The following is a 24,042-nucleotide window of genomic DNA, read 5'->3' on the forward strand; positions in this document are numbered from 1 at the left end:
AGACTCATGGCTTTTTGTACATGCTGTATTGTTTGATTTCAGCATATATTTACAAAATACAAAAACTTAATTAAGGGTTGGTGGTGGGAGTAACATGAAAAATATGGATTTTTTGAAAATTATTTTTACGCGGTTTTGTAGGTATAAGAAAAAAAAAAGAAGAGATGTACCTTCTGTTTAAACTTCTTTTCGATATCTCTTACCGTTCTCGAGATCTTCCATGTCGAGTGATTCCACCCCCAAAAGTTGCATTAAGGTACCAACAAAAGATATGGTTGCGTTACGGATGAACTACTCTACTTGAATTCCGAGTTTCATAATTTTCTGAATTTCTGGGTTGCCGAACGACCCTTGTGAGCGTAACCCATTAAATCGCATTTTTTTTTTAAATCCTGAAGGCCCAGACAAATTCTGCAAACAGATTTAAATTCAGTGCATCAAAATCTATACGAAATGATGTATAACAAGACAAGAAAAAACCTCACGTTATAACGGAAAAACGGATTTTTTTCTCGAAAATGTCAAGTTTGACGTAGATTTTCAAGGTCAAAACTTGTTTGTCATACATTCTCAATATTTTCCCCTTATCCTGCAACATCTTAGCTTTAACCTTAAAAAAGATTCATCCTTCTATCCTATTCCTATTAAAAGTTCTACGATTTTGACATAAAAAGGAACTGTGCGGCGCCCTCCGCGGTCTTACCTAGCGTATAGGGGTTGCAATAAAAACAATTCAACAACAGTTTTTCATCATCTACCTATATAATATACACGCTATACCTTCTATAACGCTAATAATCTCTTAAACTAGAAAACAATTTATTTACTATGCGAATTCAAAATAAATATTTAATTCAATGGTTACCTTATTGGGTTTGTTAGAGGCATACTGCAAGCTCTGAATCACATGCCTGAAACAAACAAAAATGACAATTATAATAATACAAAATTAAATGATTCATAGCATAACATTTATCTATGGCATAGTTTCCCAACGTGGGCACTAGGGATTCCATAATTACCGACTTTTTCAATTACCGGTATTCGGTAAAATTTTTAATCAAAACCGGTTTACCGATAATTTACCGGTATTTTTTAAGGTATTGAAAATATAAGAGTAAACATTACAAAAAAAAACTGTTTTTGAACTCTAATCGAGCAGTATAAAATATATATGGAAATAAAACTATTCTGAACATAAAATATAAAATGATATAACACAAAATAGGTATATTTGTATAACTATTGACAATACTTATTGATATGGATCGTCACCACGAAAACAATGAAAATAATCTTAACTTACATACATAATTAAATATTTTTTACTTAACAATTCTTTTTATCAAATAAGCACGCAAAAGCATACCTAATTCGTCTAAACTTTAGTCTCCTGATCGCTACCTAATTTTTGTACAATATAATCCGGCCACAGATAAAGCGCTCTCAGATTCTACACTTGTTGGCCGGGTAGGCATTAAGAAATCATATGCCATTCATAATATATATTTTCTCCTTACTTTTTCTTCTTGAAAATACATCCATTTTTTCATGACTGATTTAAATTCTTAGTTTTCTTTTGGATCAGAGTTGGTTCTTCATGAGATACGTCGGTTTTCGTCTTTATTAGTAATTGAAGTGTTTTTTTTTTTACTGATAACGTAGTAGATGTCGATGGAATTAATGAACGCATGTACAGTCGCGTCGGTATTTAAGTTGACGCTAGAGTTTTCTACAAACCCTCAGTTTCGTTTGTTTACATCATGTATATATTCGGTCGTTGTGACCGACTGTTGCGGTTTTTATTTGTCCTTAGCATTGAGTCAGTTGACCATAAAGTGGCGAGGTGAAAAGATCTATTAAGCTGCCGTATATTTAAGTTTAAAGAATAGTTGATCAATTTTTGTTGGTCGGAAAGTAAGTTGACGCTTAGGAACATTTGTTTTTTATGCAGAAAATTGCTTTTGTGATTAAATTGCAAAGATTTCTGGAATATTTAGATATCGCTAAAATGTCTTTTAAATATATATTTGTTATACAAATTGTACTTTTACTTCAGTATGCCGAAGACTAGAGAATGCTCTGCTACGGAGCGAGTTGAAGTTTATAAAAGAAGAAAGCAGGGTAAATCATTGCAACAAATTGCCACAGAGTTTGGAATATCCAAGGAAGGTGTGCGCAAAATATGTATTAAATTAAACAGAACAGGAAAAACAGAGAATTCGATCAGGACTGGAAGGAAAAGGATGACATCTGCCCGTCAAGATCGGCAAATACTTAAGGAGGCGGAGAAAAACCCATTCATCTCTGCAAAGGGAATAAAAGAAACTCTGCAATTACCAATAGGTATTACACAAATTAAATCTCGTCTTCACGCAGCGGAATTACATGGGTGCATTTCCCGGAAAAAGCCATTCATTTCAAAGGTGAATGCGGCGAAACGTTTGGAGTTCGCAAGAGTGCATTATAAAAAGCCAATTTCATTTTGGGAACAAATAATTTGGAGCGACGAATCCAAGTTTGAGTTAAAATCAAATAGAAAGCGAAAGTATGTGTGGAGAAAAGAGGGCCAAGCCTTCAAACCAAACTTAGTGACTCCTACCGTTAAACACGGCGGTGGCTCCATAATGGTTTGGGCTGTTTTAATAATGAACAAGTGGGAAACTTAACTGTTATTGAGGGCATACTAATTGGTGTAAGGTATGTCGATATGCTGCGGGAAAATTTGTTACCCACAATCCAAAATTTGGGACGAAATAAGAAATATATATTTCAACAGGACAACGACCCAAAGCATACATCTAAAGTCGCAAAGCAATTTTTGCAGAAACAAAAAATTCCTTTATTGTCCTGGCCACCTCAAAGTCCAGACTTAAACCCTATAGAACATTTATGGGAAGAATTAGACCGTCTTATACCGCAAAATCAAAGATATACTAAGTCCCATTTAGCAACCGCATTACAACAAAAATGGCGTGAAATTGCATCTTCTGTATTAAAAAAATTGATCTGCAGTTTACAGAATCGATTGTTGGAGGTCATGAAAGCCAAAGGCTACCAAACCTCATACTAGTTATGTATTTAAATTAGATAAAATGTGCATACTTGTAAGTGACAACTTAATTTCCGACCCAAGTAAATTACAACATGTTTATTGTTTATATTATTATAGTGATACAAAATTAATTCATTTATATTATTGTGTTTGTTAAGAACTAGGAAATATGTTTATAATAAAAAAACTTTAAACTTATCAGTAATAGAATTATTTCCCTTTTATGTATTGAAATTGACAACGTCAACTTAAATACCGACGCGACTATATGCGCTATATTGCTATATGTAATTTATCGAATTACCGGTCAAAATTTGGCGAATTACCGGTCAAAATTTTAGGGTATTTCTCGCGATTTACCGGGAAACCGGTAAACCGGTATTGCAATCCCTAGTGGGCGCTGAGGAGATCTGGTGGGAGGGGCGTTGTTGCTCCTAGGGACCGCAGGGGCACGTTGAGGACCCAGTGAACGATAAGAACGCGCTTGAAAAATTTAGTCGCCGAAGATTTTTTAAACAAACATGCATTCACCTGATTATACAAACATTAGTCATGCATCTTTACAAGAATCATACCAAATCATGTGACTCAACTGTTCATGTATGATGGTCCATGTTGTTGTTGGTTTTGTTTAACTAATGAAAGTTTATTCATACAAAAATTATCTTTTATATTACTTCGTGGAATGCATAAGAGAACAGAGCTGAAATGTTTACGTCAGGATGTTTATATCGATAGCGAGACAAATCTCTCCTCGAGAATTCATTCTGCCTGATCGTTTCAGAGCATAAAGACGTTGCCTTCCGAGTGTCAAATAAACTGAGAATTAAAACTGCAGATGCATTTTTAGAATCCATGGCCTAATCTCCAACAGTTGTACGTATGTATGGTTTGTTTTTTATTCAAAGGAAACGTGCACAATACAAGTTATAACTTATCGGTCTGTAAATCTAAAAACAAGACACCAGGTCTGTGCTTGCAGTGATATCCAGTACCTATGCCCAAGTAGCATGCTCTTTCCACTTACATACGTAGGTTGTTACATGTTCAGCGCGCATGCAATGGCAGGAATCTGTGCATGGTTTGTCAGGTTCATTAGTATAACTATAAATACGTGAGAAGTCTTTAACCCCTTACGTGTCCAGCACGTGACAGTGACGGGCAAGCATGATGCACGCACGTTGCCCAACCCGTGGCTGCCACGAGCTGATGTGGCTCGCACGCGTGCGGGCATTTGACTTGGTAAATTATACAGGGTTTCTTGTCATACTCGTTTTGCAGTGTCATGCGAGCATGGACATAATTTATTTTCTCAAGTAGTTTTAAGAGGCAGGGAGAGAGTCTGAAAGGAGAAAGTGAGGGTCGACAGGGACAGAAACCAAGTCCGCCGGAAAAACGCTTGGTCGGTGACACATGGTGCTCATTGATGTTTTGTTTATATTGAGACATGGGCGAGTGAGGGTGCGTGGATTATAAACATACTTGTGCAATGCTTCAAAATGTATCGTGGATGTATGGTGGGGGTGAAGGAAAGCGTAATAAGAGTTTTTCTCTGGGGTGGAGTTTAGTTGTGAATAATTCTTTGTGAGCGTTATGAGAATCTTAGAGTCGTTAGCATTGCTGTAATGATCATTATTTTGTTTCACAATAATAGTTTTGTATTTAGTCAGTGATAAATAATGTACATAATTGCAAATAAAGTTATTTCATTTTTTACAACAAAAGATTATTAGTTACTTCTCGTTACAACTTTTTTAAACTTAAAATGAGCTACCCAACTAATTTATGAAAAAATAGGCATTTTCCGGGTGATTTTTTCAAATTTATTGGGCACTTAATCGGTTAATCACTACCAGTCTGCTTCCGAATTTTGTGACGGGTTTTAATTAATAGTTCGATGCAGCGCATGTAGAGGTGTGACTATCGATACCGTTATCGATAATATCGATATGTTACCGATAATTTGATATATCGATAATATCGTTAAGATATCGTTAAGGAGAAATAGAGGCAGAGGTGATTGACGTAGAGTTGTAACGCATAATAAATTTATCATTTAACTCGGCGGGACGCGCACCCAAATATGCAACATACGTTGTCGCTATCGGGTCAAAAATACCCAAAATTGAAAACCACGGTTTCAGAATATTTTTTTTAACTTTGTTATTTTTATGTTAAAGTAAAGTGTTTTAAGAAGCAAACAAAATTTAAGAAATGTCTCAAAATCTTTATTAAAGTTCTTTAAAAAAAATGTAACAAAAACTGAAACAGACTTCTTAATTTTTACTTGGATATAAAATCGCATAAGAAAAGTTAGTCTTCTTTCTTTAGTAACAATATCAAATTGAGATCGATGTCAAAAGTAGATGCTATGAACTTATCAACGAACGCAAAGAAAACAATTCGTAACAACTTTTTCAAAACAATACTCAGAATTTTCCTAAAGTACTTAGAATCACCAGTTTACATAGTGTTGGTGAAAGGTTTTGGTCTTTGATTGCACTTGGTCGGTTATTCCCCCGCCGAAAGGTACCTAGAACGGCGCGGGGCACAGGATTGGGCGAGAAAAAAGATATTTTCGCAACTCGTGCCTCTGTAGTCAATTTTACCTAGTAGCGCCTCCCGCCGAGTTAAATGTATTTATTTTTGTCGGAACTGATAACAGACAGCATGTTTGTCTGTTTTGGCTGCAGTCTGCTTCTTCTTTCAGAAAGAATCTGTCCAGCTTTAGAAAATAATCGTTGATTTGTGTTGTATAAAATGTATATACAACTGCATTCTTCTACAGTATGTATGTATGTGGGTGTAATGTCCCACGGGGACTAGAACCCGGTGAAACCGACAGTCGATAAGATAAAACCGTTCTACGCAGACCTATTGTACATACTTTTATATATAATTTATGATTTAAGCGAATATTACAGAAACAAATATTATAGATACATTAGGAGAATCGTTTGAGCGCCGGAGAATCTGGCAACATCGCCGGAGCGTCGAACCGTCGACGCTCGCGTTTCGCAGAGGAGTCACCGAACCGAGCTCGAGGAAGGAGCACGTCTAAAATATATATATTTAGCTTATAACCATGACCACCGTGCATTCAGTCTTTCTCGCTCTCTCTCTCACCCACACAGAGGATGAAGAAAAGGGGAAGAAAGCGAACATGGAATACAGACAGAAGAAGGCGGAAAGGTCCAGGAGGAAAGGGAGAACCTAAAGTCCATTTCATATATATTGGCCGGTGAGTTCGGTTTCGCGAGTACCGCGCGAGGAGAGATCAGCCACCACCACCTGACGATCATGAATTGGCAGTTGAAGTTGCTGGGCCCCCGAAGGGTATGGTGAGGTAACGGGAACACTGCTCGGCTTCGGCTGAACGAAGCCGTGTGACTGTTGTTTATTCATAGCGTAATAGTTGTGTGCGTTACAAAGCTGTGCGTAGACCAATACGAGTTGAAGCTATCGAGAAAGAATCAATGTTCTGACCAATAAAACTCCTGAATTTTTTCGGACCTCGCGCACACCTATTCTGATGTATGTATTCCTACGCTAAGAACTCGGTTTGGCCTATACGACAAGAGCTTGGCGCTATCCCCACGACATCTGACTCGCTCTTGTTCTGCGAAGGCGAGAGAGAGATGGAACGAGAGCGTGTCAGAGGGACTGAAAGCAAGCGAGGAATGGTGTGAGACAGATGACGCGTTGATACATACTTTGTCCTGCTCCGTTTTTCATACACCTAATACTCCGTCCTTTGCGTGCGCGCCGAGCATGAGCGTGTTTAGATCACGTTCTCGCCTTCGGCAGGAAAGAAGCGAGAAATGACCCCTCGAAATCGTGTCCCGTCTATGTAGTTAAAGCGATGGGGATGATTCGCTGCATGTGTGCGTACCTTATGGGCTGCGAATCCCCACCGCGCGATGAACAGGCGTAGCGCGAGAGAGAGAGTGAGAACGTAGAGAAAGGAGCATCGAGGCAGGCAAGCGGTATGGTGGGAGAATACCCCTCACGAAACTCCCCGGCCAATATATATATGAATTGGATTTTAGACCTGGCTTGGGAATTAAGTGCTCTTTTCGGCAGAAGCAATGCCGTCTTCCTCCCGCCGCGCGTCTTGGCCCACGCGACTGCCGTAGTGATCGACCCACGTCAGGCCCGTACCACGTGAACCGCGAGTGGCACATTGACAAAACAAAAACGCATCAACAATCGTGCTCTCTAGGACGATGTGGAAACCTATTGATACAATGTCGCCTTAATGCGCCACGCGCGGTTCATGTGGGACGGGCCTGAGGAGCCCCATGCAGCTAGGCCGCCGCGGGGGTCAAGACGCGCGGCGGGAGAAAGAGGGCGTTGCTTCTGAAAATCGGCCGAATAGAGCACTTAATTCCCAAGCCTGACCTAGACGATTCACTGCGCATATAAACAAAACCAAAAAGAAGATAGAACCGAAATCTTAAAGATCTTGGCTTTAGTAAGTTGTGATATCTTGTAACGGTACCTGGAACAGCATTCTGCTAATGTGATTTACAAATAGTTTGAGAAGCGTCCAAAGAGAAGTTTAGATTCAGGAGGTTGCCGTTCGGCATCAAAACGGCACCCGCCATGTTCCACCAGGCGATGGACGCCACGCTGACTGGCCTGGAAGGTGTCTACGCCTACCTGGATGATGTCGTGGTCACCGGCGCTAACCAGCAGGAGCATGACTCGCGCCTACGAAGAACACTACAACGTCTTGAAGATCGGGGGTGGAGACTTCGGATCGACAAATGCAAGTTCGGCTTGGAGGAGACTAAGTTCCTCGGCCTGATCGTGAATTCGAAGGGGATATCAGCGGATCCAGCAGCTACCAGGGCCATAGCAAATCTACCCAACCCTAAAAACGTATCACAGGTACAGGGCTTGTTAGGCATGGTTAACCACTATGGCAAGTTCGTTCCGCATTTGCACCAGGTAAAGCAACCACTGGAGGAGCTCACGCGGAGAACCATGCCTAGGAGTGGGGTCATCGGCATAACCTCGCCGTGGAAAAAATCAAGAAAATCATGCTAAGTCCCCTACTGTTGGAGCATTACGATCCCAAAAAATCTCTGGTCGTGGCTGCGGACGCCTGTTCGACCGGAATAGGTGGCGCACTGCTCCAACGCGACGTGAACGGTCGCGAAACAGCCGTGTACCACATGTGGCAGAGCCTAACGGACTCCCAGAGAAATTATTCTCAGCTGGAGAAAGAAGCTCTGGCGCTCGTCACCGCAGTCGAACGCTTCCACAAGTTCGTGTGGGGCCGAAAGTTCATCCTGCAGACAGACCACAAGCCGCTGGTCGCGTTATTGCGGACAGAAGACACCAAGGGCCTTAAACCTACAACCGCTGCGCGTCTCAAGCGCTGGGCGATAAGACTATTGGGCTACGATTTCCAAATTGAGCATGTTCGAACCCAGGACTTCGGACAGGCGGACGCATTGTCGCGATTGGTGGAGGAGTTTCGCCGCGACAATAGCGAGGAACTCCAGGTCTCGTGTGTGCGAGTAGTGGAGACAGAAGTGGAGGAAATTAGAAATTTCTCCATCGACTCATTCGGAGCAGGCCTGAGGGAGAAATTCAAGGTTGCAACCAAAGCAGACAAGAATCTGGTCACTGTAATGAACGCCTTGAAGAATGATTGGGCTGAATCCACGGCTAAATCGGCAACCGTACAGCACTTCAAGTCGCGTTGCGACACTTTGACCATCGTCGACAGAACACTCATGCTTGGTGACAGAGTTGTCATCCCTTGACAAATGACACCTGGGATTCTAACCGCCCTACACAGGGGCCATCCGGGAGTCAGGCGGATGAAACAATTGGCTCGAGAGTACGTTTATTGGCCAGGTATTTCGGAGGAAATAGAATGTCTCGTCCAACAGTGTGATCCTTGCGCACCAGCAAAAAAATTACCAATCAAGGCTCCACTTAATCCTTGGCCCATCGCAACCAAGCCGATGGAGCGAATGCATATTGATTATGCAGGCCCAGTTGATGGCCAATATATTTTAGTATTTGTGGACGCGTACTCCAAGTTCCTTGACGTGGGAATCACACCCACGATTTCCGCGAACAGAACGGTGGACATGTGCCGGGAGACTTTCTCAAGATACGGTCCACCCGAGGTACTCATAAGCGACCATGGCACGCAGTTTACTTCTGTGCAATTTGCAGGCCTGTGCACGGACATGCAGATCACCCACTTGCTGTCACCTGTGAATCATCCGCAGTCAAACGGACAAGCGGAGCGAATGGTGGACACGATCAAGAGGGCGATCGCAAAAGACCCGAGCAATTGGAGGAAACAGTTGTTCGAGTTTTTGCATAGCTACCGCTACACGCCCTGAGCATCTGCGCCAGCCGGAAGATCGCCAGCAGACCTGTTCTTCGGCCGGCAGATAAACTCCCCATTTTCTAATTTGGTGCCAAAACTGCGGAGGGAGGAGACCGCTCCATCAGACGCTACTACCAAGAGAAAGAACATGGAGGATCAGTTTGCGAGCTACCATGGCACTCGATGGCGATACTTCGCAATTGGAGATCGAGTGGTGGTGCTGTTGAGGAAAAACGTACGACAAAAGGATAAAATCGCGAAGATTTTGTCCGCAGCTCGCTACGCGGTACTCTTAGACAGCGGCAAGGAAATTGTGAGGCACGTCAACCACATCTGGAAAGGTGGTTCCAACATGCCACCCCTAACTTCTGGAGTCGACGACTCATGGACCTACTCCAATGACGACACGATCCTCGATTCAGCTCTCAGCCAACTCCATCGCGAAGACCGTCCCGAGGATCACCACCAACGTACATCAAGGAAATCAACGCGACATCGGGTTCCCCCTCGCAGATTGGTAATGGACCCAGGAGCGAGCACTTACGCCCGATGGTAACCTTCTCAAGGAGGGGGATGTTGGGCGAATAATAGTTCGCCCGTGCGGCCACGAGTGCGCGCCTCTGCACCGGCACGCACATCTTGCGTGCACGTGCGTGCATGGGCAGTTCGGCCGGAGCATGGTAAGCAGGAGAATGTTTCTAACCTCTATTATTCAATGTAACAATATACTAGCTTTAGTTATGTAATCGCGAGTTTCATTACTGTCCTTACATCACGCGGGCACAACAAAACCCATAAAATTCGGTGAGGCACTGCGGGGGTTGTCCTCGCCACGGTGTACCAGGCGGCGCCTCTTTGACAGGCGTCGCTGGAGGATCACCCAGTATTGGTAAGCAGGATGACTCGGAGGGTTTGAGCTGTAAGTTTATTTAGCTAATCACACCATCTTTACGAGTGTGGAGTGGGCTAAGATAAGCACAGAAGTCGGTTAAGAAGGACACAATGGCACTTTCGACCTCTCTGCATGCGTCATTCGTGCGCGCTCAGCCTGCTCAGCGTATACACATTCAAGTCTGGATCCGGCTTAAGGTGCCAGCAGCAAGCGGCGCACCAAGAGAAAAACGGTCACCCATCTTTCCCCAGTACCCGCCCCGTGATGCTTAACCCCTCAACGACCACCTCAGTATCTGGTACGGACCCTAAGTTTTCCACTGGTCGCCCGCCTCCCTATCTCGTACGGACCCTGAAGTTTTCCACTTGTCGCCCGCCTCCGTATTTCGTACAAACCCTGCTTTTCAAGCGGCTCCCGCGTTGGTACTAGATACGGACCTATGCAACTGGTTATTTATGCCATCCCTCTGTTTATATAAACAGCGATATATTAATACAACATTTGTCAAGGTCATTGAAATCGGTGAGGAGGTAGCTTTTCGACAAGCTTACTCTGCTTCCAGTTTATCTGTAAACAGTAACGTAGCAACATGAACTCGTTCGTTGATTTTGTACGCAGAATAGATACTGAGGAGAAGTGCATAGATTTCTTAATTATGAGAAACTTTTTTAAAAATACAATTCAGTACCCACTTTGTGAAAAGCCCATAACACTTAATCGCAAGGAACTATTCTTTCGGTGTTACACGATATCACGTGGTGAAAAGTAAAAAAAAAAGAAACAAAAAGTGCATTGCAAATATTATCAAAGTGCAAAAAAAAAATACGTGGTTTGCAAATGTTCGTCTGCCCCACCACCATGCTTTGCCGAAATAACAGACAATTTAAATATTGGGACACATACTGGGCCCCAATGGAAAGAAGATTGAAATGTGACAGGGGCGAGAGGGGTTCTTCGTTCGCACCGCCTCACTCTCTCCCGCGACACTCCTCAAATCCCCACTCTTAGGTTCTGAGCGGCACACGCTGCATAGTCGTAGGATGCCCGTATCTACGCGGGATACGTTCCATCATGACATACCGCGAATATAAAAACCGCGGATACGGGGATCATACTGAACTAGCAAAACGTGATTATTGTCACTTCTATTTCACAAAATTGAGCGTATCTTTAATATGTACATGAGATATAAGCACGAAGAATTAAAAATATGACATGAACATTATTTTTAATGTTTTTATGTTTTTATATTCCGTAGCTACCTGTGCCAACTAGGATAGGAGTCGCCCCTCTTTATAAATTTATATACCATTTATACTAACAGAAATGATACATTTTTGTGTCCAAACAATTGTTGCACGGTTGAATTTGACTAGAGTGGGAAAAATAAATGACTTCTCCAAGATCACTCCACTGCCAGAAGCAACAGTTTTCTCAAAGCAATCTGCTTGTGAACGTGGTTGAGCGAGTATAAATATTCTTTTCATTTTTACCTCAATATTCGTAGTGTTAAAATTTAGTTTAGTATTAGTTATAATACTATAAGTTATTTAGTTCAGTTTAGTATAAGTTATAATATTATAGTACCAGTGATAAGTTGTAGTGTTAAGGTGTACATAGTGCTAAGAAATAGTGTTAAAGTAGTATTTATAGTAACAGTTTCCTTAACCGTAAATTAAATATTATATGAATATTATGGAATCACGCAAGAAGGGACAAACAATCCATAGCGAGGCTCGAAACATTCTGCGTAGAATTATTAAAAAATGTGATGAAGAAGCTGAAAAGGGTCAACTTGTTCATCTACTAAGGCAATCCACTAAGCGTGCGGCCTATTACACTGGTATATCAGAAAGTACGATTGGAAGAATTCGAAAAGAAAATTTACAATTATTACCTGGAACAGAGAAATTATCGTCGCCAGGGAAGAAACGTCCACGATACATTGAAAAAGTGTTTCACTGTTCTCAGGATAGAACAATTATAAGAAACATAATTTATGAATTTTATACAGAAAAAAAATTGTTCCGACTGCTGTAAAACTGCTAGGTGCAATAAGGGAGAAAATAATTTTTTCCGTGGAAAATAGATATGCTTTATAAGTTACTTAAAACTATGGGATGGGAGGAAAAATTTTAATCGAGAGGCCAAATATTGTTAAGTGGAGAGCAATGTACTTAAAAGCTATAAAATCTTATATAATAGTTAGCGATTTCCTGATGGGAAAGAAACAGGATGATTAAAATTAGTAACGCTTAGTTTTAATTAGTGGAGCAAGCACATGATGCAATATCTGACGTTTTATTGTTAGAAAAATTAGTCATCCGTGATTTTACTTGAAACGAAATAATTGAGAATGCGAAAAGTATTACTTCTATTACAAAGGCAGTATTGCTGTACGCGTCAGAAATTTGGGGATGGAGGGAAGCAGAAAAAGTAGAGAAAATACAGGAGAAATACATAAGGTTGACTTTAGGTTTGGACTTCAATACACCAGCGTATCTAATTTTGGAGGAAACAAAAACGGACAAAGTAAGGATAGAAGCGGGGAAAAGAGCTATAAAATATGAGGAGAAAACGAAACGGCTTAATAAGAATAAAATAGTTCAAGAATGCTGGAGGGAAATAGACGCGAAGCAAGCAGAGAAAAAGTTGAAATGGGAGGAAATGAGAGACTCATACTACAGGCAAAAAATTATGGATATCCAAGAAATGGAAATAGAAAGAAGGGGAAGAAGAGAGTTTGCTGAGGAACTAGCGCAAAGAGACAGGGCAGAGCAGATCCAATGGCAATACGACAGAATACTAGGAGGCAGATACAACGCACATTACACAGAAATCAGGGATAACATGAGAGCAAATTACCTAAACGGAAATTGCAGAGGCAGAGACCAAAGAATGATTGGAAGATTCAGATGTGGGAACGAAGAGCGGGGAAGCAAGTACTGGAAGGAAGAAAAAGAGACACATTCCTGTTTCCGTTTTCCGATACCCTGAGTTCACGTCTGCTACGAGGTGGAACCAGCTAAGCCATAAATTACCCAGAACAAATCGTTCTCTACCGTCGACTCGCAGGACAATACGGTCATAAACCGCGACCCTGGCGAAATGCTTTGACCCATCAGCCTGATTAATTGTAAATACGTCTCGCGGAGAGACACAGGAAGAAAGGGGGTAACTCGCTGACTGCGCGTAGTCCTACCTGCTTCGTCCTTCCTTCCAATTAAAGGCAGATCCCTTATCTCTCGAGTATAAGCACGCGCTCGAATTTCGAAACAAAAGCACGCGTTGACGTATTCCGTGCGAGGAAAGGTGGGCATGAAGTCCGATTGGTCGTAACCTAAAAAAATCTGCCCTGCATCCCTCCCAAACGGCCACTGTTTTGAAGAGGCCTTCTTCACAGCCATGTCTCCTCCCCGAAGCCCACCTTTTCTCGCACGGAATACGTCAACGCGTGCTTTTGTTTTGTAATTCTAGCGCGTGCTTATACTCGAGAGATAAGGGATCTGTCTTTAATTTGAAGGAAACACGAAGCAGGCGGGACTACGCGCAGTAAACGAGTTACCCCCTTTCTTCCTGCATCTCTCCGCGAGGCTTCTTGATGTTTGATATTACTTTTTAATTGCTAGTTCCCAAAAATTAATCAGGCTGGTCGGCCAAAGCATTTCGCGAGGGTCGCGGTTTATTACCGTATTGTCCTGCGAGTCAGCGGTAGAAAACGATTTGTTTTGGGTAATTTATGGCTTAGCTGGTTCCGCCTCGTAGCTGACGTGAACTCGGGGTATTGGAAAACGGAAACAGGAATGGTATGCCTTTCCTTCGTTATAGCAACTCGAGGACTTTCTGTTTCTCTTCTCTTCGGGCCCTTTCGAACCGAAATACGTGGTGTCTGCTGTCTATCTCGAAGCAACGGGTACATTGGCAGTAAAAGGACTTTTGTGAAAGTGTAGGATGGTTCCTTCGTTGCACTTCTGCAAAACACGTGTATTTCGAAAATGTCCTGGCTTCTTTTTACCTAAAGCCTTTTGTCCTGGTGGGAATTAATTCATAATGGAACGAGAGAAACTACTTGGGGGTGGAGGAAGTTGCTTGGAAAAAATCCTGTCAGTTAGCTAGCAATCTCGTCCCAGAAATGTTCTCCGCTCAAGAATATAACGCGATGTTCTGGGTGTACGCCCGGAACAACGAGGACGCAAGTGCTACTGTGCGAGCGTTTGCACGGAAATACCCGCACATCCAAACCCCCAGCGAGGGTACGATTCGGCGTTTGGCGTCAAGATTATTCTCAACGGAGTCAATGATGCCGCAAGGCGTGCATAGACGCTGAGGGTGGTCACATCGAGCAACTGCTCAACTAACAGTAATCGGCCCCTTTCGGGGCCACCAATTTTATAACGTAGGAAGAACACATTCCATGAAAAGTAAGTTAAGTGATAAATGTTAGTGGCCGTGCAGTGAAGTGAATATTCGATACATTAACCCGGACACACTTGACGTTGCGATCCTTACCTTCGGGTGGTGTTATACCTGCGATCAGCTGAGCACTGGGCGCAACCCTACCATAAATCTTTTCGTCCGCCGATGACCAGGATCGGCACAGTGACCTACTTAGTGACACAGGTTTCCGAAAAGGAAGGAAAGGAAGGAAAGGAATGCCCGTAGGGGTGAGTGTTATTTAATTTATTAGTGATTATTAGGTGTAGAAATAAATTCTGTTCGATTTTAAGGTTCAATAACAGTTTGATTTAAAAAATATGAAAACAACTCAATCATCGAAATAATTTCCATTATTGTTAATTACCTTTTGCCATTTTTCTGGTAGCTTACGAATATCACTGCGACAGAAATTCGGTTGCTTTATACTGATTATGTAAATGCAATCTGAAAGAATTTATTCATGCACCTAATATTATTTTTTAAATTTAGTTATGTTGGCCGTAATTCAACTACGGATTTTTACCTCAATAACGAATTATGATCACTTGTTGTACATTTTTTGTTACATTACCTTTTCGTTTATGCCTTATTTGAAAACGAAATTTGCGTATTTCTTGTCCTCTCACTTCAAACAATTATTATTTAAAAACTGTGTAACGCGGTTTCCTTCGATGCATGCCGACTTGCTTGTTCGTACCTTCGTAGTACAAGCGCAGCCGCCTACCGCGTAGCCTACGCTACAACAGGAGCTCGGGCGGAAGGCGCGCGCTCTGATTGGTCGGGGGTTTTTGTTAATATCTCGTTAACGAAGCTTCGGACAATATTTTCGCTAAGGAAAAAGTTGTTTCAAATCACCCCCTGAGTCACCCCTTTCAAGGAACTCCGACATTTTTGGGACACCCTGTATATTATATATATGGATATAAAAAAAGAAGTCATGAGTCATGACACTCATAGGACACCCTAGGACATAACAAAGATGGGTGTTCTGGAATTGGGGATACTCAGCGTTTACTGACTCCAACAAAAGTTGGAGTTGTTATGCAAAAAGCGTATTAAAACTTTTGCACGTGTCATCATCTCACATGTCTTGGCCCTCATAGAGGATGGAAGGTATTTGAAGATTACGTGCAACAACATATATTAAATTAGTGCCACAATGTTTAATGGGGTTCTTAATGTTACACCAAACAAAGTGGCTCCTAGGTGGCTGGTGGGGGTACGATGACGACCATATTTTATGATTTTCAGAAAATCCCAAGATAACATGTGTACACAATATCTGACACAATTTTTGTCTACACATTACGCGACCCAGAGCAAGTACACAGAAAGGAAGGCTGTACAAATACACAAACAATTCAGGGTTAACTGACTTGTTTGTCTACCAATAATTGATATATTATTTTTCTAAGGTTCTGTTTTGACTGCCTTCGTTTCGTCAGGAAACTAAATCTTAGTGTATCCTCGAATTGAGAGACATATTGTTGAACAATTTCGAAATACTTTGACTCTGCGGCTACATGCCTATCTAATGTGCATAAAAAATTGGATATTATGCCCTGATAACAACCTGCCTGCAGGCTGCCAGCAGATTGACAGCAGGGTCTGCCAAGAGAGTGCAGAGTCTGCCGGCAGATCCGGTGTCATCTGTGCCCAATATTATACAACATCTATACATCCGATATAACGAAGAATTTAAACAGACAGAAGGTTAATATATTACAATATGCTGACGATATAGCAATCTATACCACAAGTAATGCCGTGGAATTGAATGTCAATACAATAGAAGAAGTGGTAAAAACGATAATAAATAATTTGCTAGAAAATTAAACTAGATACAGCAGAGGAAAAAATAAACCTCATCAACTTCACGTCAACAAGGAACTCACACAGAAAGGGGAAGGTGACAATCAAAATCAAAGACCAGGAAATTAAAGAAGAAGAGAACATAAAATTTCTGGGCATAATCCTGTACAAGAGACTTCGAATCGAGAATCGGGAAAACGTGTTCGCTTAAAGAAACTTAACTCCTAAAACGTGATCGCTAAAAAGTGACTGTGAGACGCGGTCGCGAAACTGTGACCGCAATATCGTGACTGAGAAAACTTTCCTCTCAAAAAGTGAGTCTCGCTGCAGAATGCTGCTGACACATTCTCTCCTCGTCCAATGCGTCTTTCAACGACGGAGACGGTTAGTGCGGGATTTTCGCTGTCAGCCCCGCCGCCCACGGACTTAAGACGAACTTAGAACTCGCGCAAGTTACTCTCGATAGTTACTCTCAAATTGTGTGTCAACTTGAGAGCAATTTCGAAAATTTTTACTCTCAGGCAGGCGATAGAAAACTCGCCGAGAGCTTACTATCTGGTAGAACTCTCAGAACCGAGTCCACTAGAAATTGGTCTGCGCCTACTCTCTGCGGTTTCTCTCAGTTTCTTTTAAGCTACAAACGACGTGAGACCGTAATTATGGATGTGCAAAAACTTAGTGCTTTGATTATTGCTTATAATATTTTAAAAAAGAGAGAAAGAGAAATTACTGGGTGGATGAAATGAAATAGTTATATATTTTGAGTTGGTTACAATAGCGTACATAAAATGTGTCTCGCCACTTGGCTCGACGCAGACTGCCTCGGCCGCGCAGTACTCCCGGCTAACCGCCTAACAACACTTCTCTGGCAACGCCGTGCCTCGCAACACCTATCTGGCAACACCGTGTCTGCCGCGACGCGAGCTTACTACATAACCCAGAAGACCTACTCTCGCGACAGCACTCGCAGAATACGAACCTGGTTCGTATTTCGGAAGCAACTGTCGGATAGTAATATTATTATGTATCCACTCGAGAGCAAGTTGCAACGCGTCCGCTGTCTGAGAGTTGAACGTCGCTCTCCAACAGGTACTCTCGGACGTATGTCCACTTGCGAGAAATACTTTCGCGAGCTTCTCGCGCGAGTTTTACTCTCAAGTGGACACGTAGCTTTAGGAATATAGGGACGGAGCACGGCTACGCCGGGGATGACGCCGTGGGGGGAGGGCATCCGCCATATTACGTTGCTCTCACAATCAGTTGCTTTGTAGCCATTGAAGCAAGCGTAAGAAGCCAGTGAAGTGATTTCAGTACAATTAAAATGCCTGCATATCCAGTGAAAAATTGCCATGTTAAACATTTAAAAAAGATGGTAATGGTAAAAAGATAACGTTTCACAGGTAAGTGATTAAAATAATTCACATTTATTACAATTACGCGTATCCTAACCTCATTAATGAAAAAGTAGTTTAGTGGCAGAGAATGATTATTTATCTGTTTGTAATTAATAATTAATACAATGAAAGCTTTTTTTAATGTTCTATATTTACTGCTTTGTAACTAATATATAATTCATTCGTAACCTAATGTTTCGAGTATTCTAGTAACATTATATTAAATACATTTTTAGTATCATAGACTTCTTAAGAATCAGAAACGAAGGGAGGAATGGATAACCAGTCTGGATCTTGATGAAAAATGTGTAACAGGTAATACATTGATTTCTTCACAACACTTTTCTGAAGAAATGTTTGATCACACTTTACTAAGTTGTATTAGACTTCGAGAAAATGCTGTATCTAAGATTAGTTTCATGAAAGCACATTTGGCATAAATTAATAAAGACAATGAAACTAAAGATATTTCAAATTCTTTTCAAAGAGTTGAAAGTATTAAAATAACTGAAAAAACGGAATTTAAGTTCAGAAGATATTAATATAAGTGATTTACCTTCAAAACGACCTGTAATAACATCTTGTAATGCAAACTATGAAGAAGACACAAACCGGGAAGAATTGAATTTGCAAACTTGTGATGCAGAAACACAAACAACTGAGATTTCAGTTCAGAGGGAGAATTTATGTAACAAGGAGACATCTGTATCGCCAAGTAAAGTTATGAATTCGCCAACAAAGAGATACTTACGACAAGCTTTAGTACAGCAACGAAAACAGTATCGCAGCAAGATAAAAATGCTGCGGTAGTTTTAAAACCGCTGGTTTAAACGGAGAAAGATATTTCGTTTCTTTTATAGATGATTATAGCAAGATAGCTAAGGTTCAATGCATTCAAACTGAAGATGAAGTTTTTGATTGTTTAGTTCAATTTATAAATGGAAGTGAAAATTTAACCGGAAAAAAGTACATTTTTTTTTAAAGAATACTTAAATAATCGTTTCTATAAATTTGCAAAAGACAAAGGTGTTATTTTAAATAACTGTCCACCGTACGTACACGAGTTGAATGGCACAGCAGAACGGTTGAATAGAACAATAATGGATATGGCACGATGTTTACTATCAGAGGCTCAGGTACATAAACGATATTGGCCGGAAATATTGGGAGTACAGATTAGTTCAGTCCGTATTCAAGAGATGGCTCTGGCTGTTATGAACATGTGGGGAGCGCGTTAGCAGCTTCTTTTTCTTTTCTTTCCCCCACCTCTCCGGCATGTGGAGAGAGGGAACGCCGCACAGTGGTCCGAATAGTAGAGGGTAGTAGAGGACATTCGACCGAAAAATGCACAAAAACCAAAGCAATCGGAGATGAACTCCTGAAAATCTTATAACTTTGGGGGTTGGTTTCACCCCTAAATATGAAAACGGGCGGCTATAAAAAAACACGTATACCTTATTTTTCGGTCCTCTGAAACATATCCAAAATTCAAAGCAATCGGAAATGAACACCTGACAATCTTATAACTTTGAGGGGTGGTTTCACCCCCTAAATATTAAAACGGGTCGAAATAAAAAGACACGTATTTCTTATTTTTCGGTCCTCTAAAACATATCCAAAAACCAAAGCAATCGGAAATGAACACCTGAAAATCTTATAACTTTGGGGGTTGGTTTCACCCCCTAAATATTAAAAGGGGTCGAAATAAAAAGACACGTATTTCTTATTTTACGGTCTTCTAAAACATATCCAAAAACCAAAGCAATCGGAAATGAACACCTGAAAATCTTATAACTTTGAGGGGTGGTTTCACCCCCTAAATATTAAAACGGGTCGAAATAAAAAGACACGTATTTCTTATTTTTCGGTCCTCTAAAACATATCTAAAATTCAAAGCAATCGGAGGCGGACACCTGGGAACCTCTCCTTGTTAGTGAAGAAGAAACTGACGAGTACCTCTTCCAGTGTTCCATGGTACCACTGGAATTAAAGGAGGATACTAGTGAAGAAATTATTTGGAAGAATCTTCGGCCATCCAGTATACGTTTTTGCCGGCCTATCCGGCTTCAGTGGAAGCACGAAACTAATGAAGTAATTATAGCCGAAAAAGTGAACGTGGAAGAGCAAATTGCGTGAGTGACTCCATTTAAAGTTGGTGACGTTTTAGTTAATTATAAGTTGCAGTTAACCATGGTGGACGGTAAAGTGTGTAGTGATATGACCGACATGAGCACTCAGAAGTTATATTTATGCAATGCAACCCCAAGAACTATGAATAAATTGGATGAGCATAATTCAGAAATTTATGAACAATATTTACAATTTGGATTATCAAATCTGCATTGCTACATCCGGTTTTTGGAATGTATTTTACATATTTCTTACAGACTAGATTTTTGTTCGTGGGTTGCAACAAAAAAAAGTGGGAACAATGAATTATTAGCAACGTGCAAAAAAATGGTGCAGGAAAAGTTTTGGACTAACATGGGATTGAAAGTTGACCGTGTAAAACAATCATACGTGTATTTGACAATCCTCATTTAGCAGCAGAAATCACCGGAGTTAATGAAGAAATTATTACTCGGTTCTCTACAATATTAAAAGTTATTAATAGTTCTTATTCAATAAATAAAATACAATTTCACGAGTATTGAGACTGCCGAACTATACGTGAAACATTATAGTTGGTATTATATGTCAGTTAGTGTACATAAAAGTTTAATCCACGGGTCACAAATAGTGGAAAATTTTACTCTGCCAATAGGCGAGTTTTCAGAGGAGGCCTTAGAATGCCGAAATAAAAATATAAGGCAGTATCGAGAGGATCATACTCAGAAGAAATCGTTATTACAGGCAAATAAGGATCTTTTTCACCGCCTACTGGCACCGTCCGATCCATATCTGGTCGCAAAATACGGAATTCCAAAGAAAAGAAGAAAGAAAATATCCCAGAACAAGTTAGGAATTTATTAGTAATTGCAGAAGAGGCGGATACGGAGCTTGAAGAAGTTACAGATATGGAGCTCCAGGAAGAAGATATATCATTTTTTATGTGATTTGTGTAAATTGTTTATTGATATTAGTATTTTTCTAGTTTTAAAAGTGAGTAAGTTCCTATTGTTAGTTTAAAGAATATTATTATTTTATTATTATTATTATTATTATTATTATTATTATTATTATTATTATTATTATCATCGACGTATAACATTATAACATTGTGTTGAATAAAACATGATATAAATTTCATTTGTGTCATAACTTGCTATGTGCATTATATTCTTGAAATCAGTTATTTTTGTACCTCTTCTTATAACTTTGAGGGGTGGTTTTACTCCCTAAATATGCAAACGGGGCAAAATAAAAGGACACGTATTTCTTATTTTCCGGTCCTCTAAAACATATCCAAAATCCAAAGCAATCGGAGGGAACCTCTCCTTTTAAATCACAAAAAAGGAGACGGTTTGTTGCCTAGTCACTTTTACTTTACAATGGTTTTCGGCACCTAACACAAAAAGGTGCGCCTAGCAGCAGCTGATTCCTTTTCTATTCGATAGTATACACTTCTGCCTTCCTTATAAAGCAACTTTCAGCGTGTCATATTGTGTCACATCTTTATATACGTAAAATTGCCGCAAATAAAATGTGCTTATCTAAGAACGTTACAGAAAACGTTTAAAAAATCGGAAAACGTTGATCTATGCATCATATTGTTCGCCTTGAAATATACTATACTATCAACTATATCACAGATTTGTTGCAATTTTTGATGCGCCAAACACCGAAGAAATAGAACGCCCCCAGAAGTGCCTCAAAAATTTTGTTCAACTTTAAACATTTATAGAGCAGTCGGTAATACTTTTAAAGAAAAAGCAAACTTTGACTATTATACTAGACATATTTAAGAACATTTTCATGTATTTACATTATCTGTCAAATCGGAAATTGAATTTATTCACAATTCCCTAGAAAACGTGCCACTGTGTGGCGTTGCAGAGCGTATGCCGAAATAATCGTGAAAGTATAAAATTAAAAAATTATCAAGAAAAAAATAAAATTTTCACACTAATTAAATTCAAAAATGTTTTACAATTAAGATCGCCATACTAAATTCGACATTTTGATTATATAATTTTAGGCGAACATCGGAAAATTATCAAAATTTCCGCAAAAATTAATTTAAAAACAATGTTTATGCCAATGCTATTAGGTCTTCGATATTGAAATTTGCATTTCGGACAAGATATTCGTAATCAGCGACGCGAAGAACAATAGAATACTGGATTCGCTATTTTGTTTTAAAAAATTTGAAGTTCAGATTCGTAATCATCGACCCCAAAAACCTTCGAGCACCGATTTCTGACTAAATTTAAGTACGTTTTGAGGAGTTTGCCGTTTTTTAGCGATTTGGAACCACTGTGCGCCGCCGCGTGTTGCAGGGAATATCCACGAGTAGAGCGGTTACTTGTGGAATTGTGGGATTGGTTCGGGTGGCGTGCGATTAAGAAATAAATTTCATGAACAAGAATTCTTCCTGTTTTTTGTAACGTCAATAATAACGATTTATTCAATAAGGTGATGGCGCTAGGTCGATTGAACAATACATAAATGCACGACGCTGTGTCGAAAGAATAGAACATAAATTATCAATGGCGCACTCGGTCGGTATAATAGAACATAAAGTCAAACGAATGATGACGCTAGGTCGGTATGGTAGAATATAAAGTCGCTATGGCACTTTTGTCGATATAGTAATATAAGATTTAGAGGTATGACTCTTCGTCAGTACAGTCTTAATTTTAAGTAGAGAATTGAGAGAGTTCGTTCCTTAGAATTTGAATAGTAATCGGGAACCTTGACTTGGTTCTTTCGGTTTGGACTATGGGCTTCCTGGTGCCTAGAAGCTGAGCATCAGCTATCTAAGATGGAAGCCGGAGAGCCAGTTGAAGCGTCTCCAGATGGTAGAAAGATTGAATATGATTCTCTGCTTTTAGCGTGACGGTTTCGAAACCGTCGTGACAAGACTGATGGTCAAGTAAGAGTGGTTCCGCTCCGCTGGCGGGCCTGTATTTATAGTACTTTGCGATCCTTGACTCATGCCAATCACACGTTACACCTTACGCGCATCAATCACTAAACTTACTTGACCCGCGGCAATCAGTTTTCACTCGCGTTTCGTTTCGCTTTACACTTTGCGTTCGCTCGCCTGTATGCTACTGTGCATGTGCACGCGACACGCACTCGACTTGTTCGCTCGGTTGAACGACACTGCGCATGCGTTTGCGTCGCATAGTTCGTTTACTCGACTATAGGGCGCATGTTGTTCGCGCAGGCGCTCGCGTGAACGGTACCCTATCTTACTGGTAATCATGGACATAGGAATATAGGGACGGAGTAATAGTTGAGGGGGGTGAAGCAGCTTCGGGGAGCCGAAAACTATGGTCACGTGGTACTCTGGTGCCGTATTGGCGATTGGTTGTGATAGCGCAAGCGCATTCTTATTCTCATCGAGTAAGAGTGAGTCAGAAGCAGTGTGAAAAGCAGTGAAAGAGTAGACTGCGAATTACTGTGATTAGCAGGAGCGTCAGTGGATTATAGCTTTTTTTAGAAAAAAGAGATATATATTTGTTTTTACAATGCCACTATGCATTGTAAAAAGTTGTAAAAATCGTACGGCAAGTCGTCCCGTTTTGGGACAAAAGAAAGAAAAGAATATTATGAATCTCTCATATCACCGGTAAGTAAAGGTTACATTGTATTATCAAAATTGGGCAACTGATATAAAGTTACATATTTAATTATTTGTTTTATAGATTTCCAAAGAATGAAAAATTAAAATTGCTTTGGTTAGACATATTAGGGCAAAATACGGAATCAGTTGCAGTTGGAGCAAGGATTTGTTCCATACATTTTGCACAAGATGCCTTCTATATTTTACATGGTATTAAGAGACTTCGATCAAATGCACTACCATCTATAGGTATTAAACAGTGTTATTATTATTAGGATTGAGAAGTAATACATTATTTGTAATGCTGTAATTGCTTTATACATACATATTTTGTTTACTTTCTTAGAACCTGTGATTGATGAT

At 40.4% G+C, this 24,042-nt stretch overlaps 1 protein-coding gene and 1 long non-coding RNA gene across 4 annotated transcripts in view; one reads left to right on the top strand and one right to left on the bottom strand.

The window, feature by feature from the left end:
- The window catches only part of LOC143372261 (neuronal calcium sensor 2), a 449,084-nt gene that overhangs the window by 314,838 nt on the left and 110,204 nt on the right, over nucleotides 1–24,042 (bottom strand). For all 3 annotated transcript variants that reach the window (XM_076818318.1, XM_076818316.1, XM_076818317.1), the window contains exon 2: nucleotides 866–911. In XM_076818318.1, coding sequence (XP_076674433.1) covers nucleotides 866–911 — 46 coding nt within the window. The remainder of the gene's footprint in view (nucleotides 1–865; nucleotides 912–24,042) is intronic.
- Nucleotides 1–24,042, top strand: part of LOC143372283 (uncharacterized) — a 139,031-nt gene that overhangs the window by 82,907 nt on the left and 32,082 nt on the right. The window lies entirely within an intron of this gene.

The sequence above is a fragment of the Andrena cerasifolii genome, chromosome 8, assembly GCF_050908995.1.
Source record: "Andrena cerasifolii isolate SP2316 chromosome 8, iyAndCera1_principal, whole genome shotgun sequence".
Lineage (NCBI taxonomy): Eukaryota > Metazoa > Arthropoda > Insecta > Hymenoptera > Andrenidae > Andrena > Andrena cerasifolii.